This window comes from Chinchilla lanigera, unplaced genomic scaffold (genome assembly GCF_000276665.1).
Source record: "Chinchilla lanigera isolate Chin_1 unplaced genomic scaffold, ChiLan1.0 scaffold00003, whole genome shotgun sequence".
Taxonomy (NCBI): Eukaryota; Metazoa; Chordata; class Mammalia; order Rodentia; family Chinchillidae; genus Chinchilla; species Chinchilla lanigera.
Window position 1 is genome coordinate 18,085,667 of NW_004955404.1, and position 5,814 is coordinate 18,091,480.

The window sequence follows — 5,814 nt, forward strand, 5'->3', positions numbered from 1 at the left end:
TACATATATATATATATATATATATATATATATACACACATATAAATTTTTCTCTGTAGTGAGCACTGACTGACTGATATAGGATCCTATCAGGAAATAGGGCATAATCAGTACAACTCAGGTCTCTGATGTAAGTCATAGTCCATGGCCCTGAAGTTCACCTTCACTTCATTACCAAGCTTCACTAAGGGTCTGGGTAAAAATAGAACACACACTCTTAGAGATCAAAGCACACCCAGGACTTTCCAGGGGAGAGAGAGACAAATGGCCGTGGCACGAACTCAGCTTTGATGATCACTACTCAACATAAACAGCATGCACAGAATAAAAGCATGACAATGAGACACGATCGCCTGATACCTGTGCTGCGACGGGACATGGACAAAGGTGCTCTCCAACCACACAGTGATGAAGCATCCTCCTGCCTGACCAACGGTAGTTATTACTGCCTGAGTACGAATGACAACTAACCCCACTTTAATCTTTCTAACACCTGGATAAAAGCTACCTAGATAGCCAATCTCTTAATTGTCCCCATTTATTAAAACCTCCTTATATCCATGGAGCACAAGCCCAAAGCCTCTAGGAAGTCCTCCCAACTGCTTGTTGCCAGGAAGAACATCCACAGTTCCTGTGTGTGCAAACTTCCCTTGCTGTAGCGAGCAAAATGAACCTGATTTGCTTGACCACAGGTTTATTTCCTGTGGTTCTTTGTGGTGGGTTTCAACACAGCACTGTCCTAAGATTAATAATCTGCTCCAGCGTCAAACCATACATCTCAATTTTTGCTATGGAAATTGATCACCATAACTATGCTGCTCAATTTGAAAAAAAAAAAATCTCAATTAGAAATTACTGGCAGTGCACATATCTTTTTTTTCCCTTCCTCCTTTTCTCTTCTCCCCCACCCCACTTGTTCTTTCCTTTTGAGCAGTTTCTTTCTCTTTCACTATATCTATTATACCTTTTGGATCTTATTTACTCTTTCAGTTTCTTACACTCGGGAGACAATACGATGCTTGCACATGTGAGTCTGGTTTCTTTCACTTAGGAGTATGGTCTCTAATTGCATCCACTTACCTATAAAAGCCTCGAGTTTATCTTTCTTTATAGCTGAGTAGTACTCCATTGTATAAAAATACCACATCTTTTTTATCCATTCCCTGGTTGATGGACACCTGGTAATCTGAGCAACTACTCTGAAGATAACAATATGCAATATAATAACCATTGTTAATTTCATATCATCTTGTTTTGAAATTCTGTATCTTTTGATTGGGTTTTTTGACTCTTTAAATAAAAAAAATTACTGTCAATAGTGATTATGGCCACCAGCCATCTAACTGTGTGACTCCTTAAACCACCCTACACACATTACTTTGAGTCCCTGAATACAAACAGAACCAGAATGGTGGTAGCAGCAGTGGAGAGAATGGCTATGGATAGCACAGCTAGCCGCAGTAGAGTCTTGTTTTTCTTAGAGTTTTATTACAACACAAAATAAAATATTCACTATAACCTAATATATGTCATTTTCAATACATATATTTCCCAATTTTAGAAATAATCATTTGTAACTGAAAAAACAAGTCATTATTATAAAATCTATGTATACATAGATCTAAAACTAAAATGTCACCTTACAAACCCAGTTAAAGCAAAAATCAAATCAATACGTGCAATAAAAATTATAATAATGAGAGTACACAGTAAACACTATATGCCTGGGTTTCGGTCATTTTACATAACTTACTTCATTTTGCCTATGCATCCACCTTTCCAGGAAATGTCCATTTTACAGATGAGGAAACAGAGGTTCAAAGATGATAACTCATTAGCCCAGGACAGAACTACAAGAGGCAAAATTGAGCTTCAAGACTCAGATGTCTGTAATTCCAAACTCTAAGATTACCGGGTAGATTGTTTCTCTTATACAGGAGAATAAAATAAACTGTCCTTGGAGGAATTATAAGATTTGATCGCAGGGAAAGCAGTTTAAAACAAAACAAAATCCTAGAGTGCCACTTTAAGTGTCTTAGAGTATTAGAATTTCCTTTTGCCACATCAAATTTCTTCATCTTCTACTTATAGGCAAAACCCTCCAAAGAAAAAGCCATTGCTGCAGCCTGGATGCTGAATGTCCGCCAAGGTCCACGTGTTAAAGACTCGGTCCCGAAAGGCACACTATTGGGAGGTACAGGGAAGGCTTTGGGGAGAAAGGCTGGTGAGTCAGCCTCGGTCACTGCGGGCGTGTGTTCAAGGGAACTGTAGGAACCTGGTCTCTTCCTCTCCCTCTCTTTGCTTCCTGGCCCATGACAGGAGCATTCTGCTCTGCCATGATCTGCCCAAGTCATTGGGACCACCTGATCTTGGACTGGAATCTTCAAAACCATACACCATATACACATTTTCTCTCTATAAGCTAAATGCTTCAGGTATTCTGTGGTAGTAACATAGCGTTAACTAAGATTAATCTTGCACAAACTAATGTAGAGTTTTCTATCAACATATACACTTGAAAAACAAGTTAGTATATAAATCACCGGAACACACTCTCCACATTTTTTTTTAAAATCTCTGAATTACTCTCTAAAGAATGAAATAATGCATTGCTAGTAAGGCATGTGTGAAGGGAATTTCAATGGGAAAGCATTATCTCCCCTCCCCAATAAATGAAACAAAAAGGACCTTTCAAAGACACTTCCACTAACAGTTCTTTTCTGAATAAAATAAATAAGAGCAAAGGGCACCTTGACTACTACTTAAGAAATAAAACCAGAACACAGGAAATCTGTAATTCTAAACACATTTACACCTTCTTTCCTTTTTTACATTTCTCATCCAAACATCCTTAGAGCTCAATAGGCTTAAAAGAATTGGAGCAGTGTAGAGAACAAAGGTGAGGGAAATCTGAGAAACAGTTTAAATGGCTGTTCTCACCCTATAGTAATTTCAAACTGAGTAACATGTTTTTCAGAAGATATAAAAGTCGTAAGTGTAGGAAGTAACTGTAAAAAGTTATTCTACCTTCTCATATTAGAAATATGGCATTTTGGCTGGACATCTCATGAACTCACTACTGTGGACAAAAATGTGAAAAGAAAAAAAGAAAAAAACAGAACACTGAAAATATACTTCCAAGAAAAACAAATATCAAATTGGTGCCCTAGCTTTAGTCATTGAAAGCCTGCGTGCTAAGCACAGTTATTAAAAGAATAGTCATCTTTCACCCTCATGTGGAAATGACTACGTCTGTTTTAATCATGTTCTCCCTTGAGACAGAGTATAATTTTAGGAAAGATATCCAACTACGACTATATTCAAGCACATTAAATGTTATAGATTACACATAAATACAGAAATTAAGAAAAACATTTATTAAAAATATGATATGTATATTTTACTTAATTTAAGAAAGTTTTTTTAAGCTGGGAAGAGGAAAGAGATGTTTAAAGAAGGAGTTTAATATTTTGTTGAATTATTCAAATGAATGACCAACAATACAGAAACAAGAAAAATCAGAACTTTATCAAATTCATATAAGTGCGTTTTCCTGCATGAGTCTGGATCAGGATAACACTTCCATATGACTTTTTCTTAATTAAAATAGCCAAGGCATTTAACACTCCTTCTCAGCAGCTCCAGCGATGTCTCTACGAGTGCACGCACTGTACTTACTCCATCAGCGTAAGCCACAGACTTAAAAAGGGCTACCAACGGGAAACCACCCAGAATAACTTAGAAAAGAAGAGTCTTGCCATCCTGGCACTTTATGTCCTATGTATCAGTGCAAATAACGACAACCACTTCCTTCTCTGTAGGGCTGAGCTTCAGTTTGACTGTACAATACATCTTGATAAAATGTTATCTCAGTGATTAATACTCTGGGAAGCTCTTCTTCAAAGTAAATGACATACACATTTCTAGAAATGCAATACCTTCCAGCCAGTGTGCTGTAGTAATTGGGTAGCAGAAATACAGAGATAGGAGCAGGGATTGAAACGAGGGTCTTTCTGGAGAGGGAGCAACATTCACTGAACATCTCAGCCGAAACTATGGCATTTGGGAAGCAAAATCTAATAATTCAAATGAGGACCGCACAGCTCAACCTCCTCACCATACACACACGCAAACACACACACGCAAACACACCACACACTTTTATTTACCAGCAGCCAAGTGAGACGTATTTCTTAATGAAAACAATCCACTGAAAAAATATGTATGCTATTTACAAGAGGATATTTTGTTTGAGGAGGCAAGAATATCAACTGTGCCGTTTCAAGGAGGAGTTAAAGGCATCTAGTAATGCCTATTAGGTATTCAAATAAATAGTTCTGTGTTTAAAATGGGTCACGTAAACTCAGATGGATTCAGTGTTCCCAAATAACCAGGTTTTCTTCCTAGGATGACAAGAACTGAGTTCACAGCCAGAAAAGCAGGCAAGCAAAGGTGCTACAGCTGGGTAGTGCTCAGAGCCGGACCCCTCACCTTGGAAACTCGGGCAGTGGATGGATTTTAGGCTCAAGCACCTTTCATAAATTCTTTGTCCAACCAAGTAATCTCACGGCATTCATTTCTGTGTTTCCTTCACAGTCCAGCTAAGAGGTGCATTGCTCCAGTGACATCTGACTTAGCTCCTGGCACCTGCTATTGCATTGGACAACTAAAACCTCTTGCAAATAGAGCAAGCCCCCGGGCACTCCTGTCAGTAGGCACAAACGTGCGCGGTGAGAATGAGATCAGGAGGTGAAGACGCAGTCAAAATGTGCTCACAAGAGGCACGATCTGCACCGGGCACCCTAACACTACTCGCCCCCTTTGAGCCTGGTATACCTCACCCGTGTTACTTGGTATCCCGATACGTTAAGTTGGGTTGCCCGTAGCCCTAACACCTTTCAGATCTGAAACTACCCCGCAGTTCTGGGAGACACACTGGGAAGTCCGGATTCCTACAAGGGAGACCTGGTGCCAAGGTGCGCAGGGGCCCCGAACAGTGGCGTCTCGAGTGCACAGGATCCGGATCTCGGTTTCAGAAAGACAGCGGGGTGTCCTTGCTAGAGCCCGGGTCTCCCGCAAAGGAGCGAAAGGAAGGTTCGTGTTCTTACAGTCAACTTGGGACGGCCAAGCCAACTCCTTTCAGTCCGTGAGAAACCCCCTCTCCCACCAGAAACGCGGCGGGCCAGCCGTCCCCAGACGCCCGCGCTCCCAGCTCCTTCCAGCGCAGCCTGGAGACCGGGAGCCCGCGCCACAGCTCCGGAGCTGGGCGCGGCGGGGGTCCCCAGCGGCACCCCGAGCCCCCGGGGGCCTCCTCGGGATTCGGCCGGCGAGGCCAGCGTGCCCGAAAGGTCATCTCCCTCCGAGCGCCACCTCCGGGCGCCCGGGAGCGCAGGGCGGGCGCTCCGGGGACCCCAGCCCGCGCCTTACCTGCCCGCGGCGCGTCCGGCAGCCCCCTGAGCGCTCCCGCGAGCCGCCCCTGGAAAAGTTTGCGAACTTCTTCGCAGCTCTGCACGCCCTCGCTCCGGGCGGACCCCAGGACCGCCGCGAGGAAGAGCCAGCGCCAGCCCGCGCGCCAGGTCCGCGCGCCCATGGCGTCCGGTGCGACCCGCGCCGCGCGGCGACGGCTCCCCGAGGTCCCGACGCGGGGCCCCTCGAGTTTCCAGGCGGAGCCCTGCCAGCTGCCGCTCCCTGGCCGAGGCGAGAAGAAGCCGCGCGGGAGCAAGAAAGTGCGAGACCTGCAGACAGCGAGCCGCGAGCGTCCCACCCCGGCCGCTGCCGCCGCAGCCGTCGCCAACCTGCGATGCGCCGCCGCCG

The 5,814-nt window shown here is 44.0% G+C and overlaps 1 protein-coding gene and 1 long non-coding RNA gene across 4 annotated transcripts in view; one reads left to right on the forward strand and one right to left on the reverse strand.

Annotated features, from left to right (window-relative positions):
* The window catches only part of LOC102030031, an 11,575-nt gene extending 6,848 nt beyond the window's left edge, over window positions 1-4,727 (forward strand). The window contains exons 2-3 of the long non-coding RNA XR_259316.1: window positions 2,092-2,194; window positions 4,408-4,727. This is a non-coding gene — a long non-coding RNA (uncharacterized LOC102030031). The remainder of the gene's footprint in view (window positions 1-2,091; window positions 2,195-4,407) is intronic.
* Gpc5 (glypican 5) overlaps window positions 1-5,798 on the reverse strand; it is a 1,267,099-nt gene extending 1,261,301 nt beyond the window's left edge. For all 3 annotated transcript variants that reach the window (XM_005374117.1, XM_005374118.1, XM_013516298.1), the window contains exon 1: window positions 5,428-5,798. In XM_005374117.1, the coding sequence (XP_005374174.1) occupies window positions 5,428-5,590 (163 nt within the window). In that variant the 5' untranslated portion in view covers window positions 5,591-5,798. The remainder of the gene's footprint in view (window positions 1-5,427) is intronic.
* Window positions 5,799-5,814: the final 16 nt, after the last annotated feature.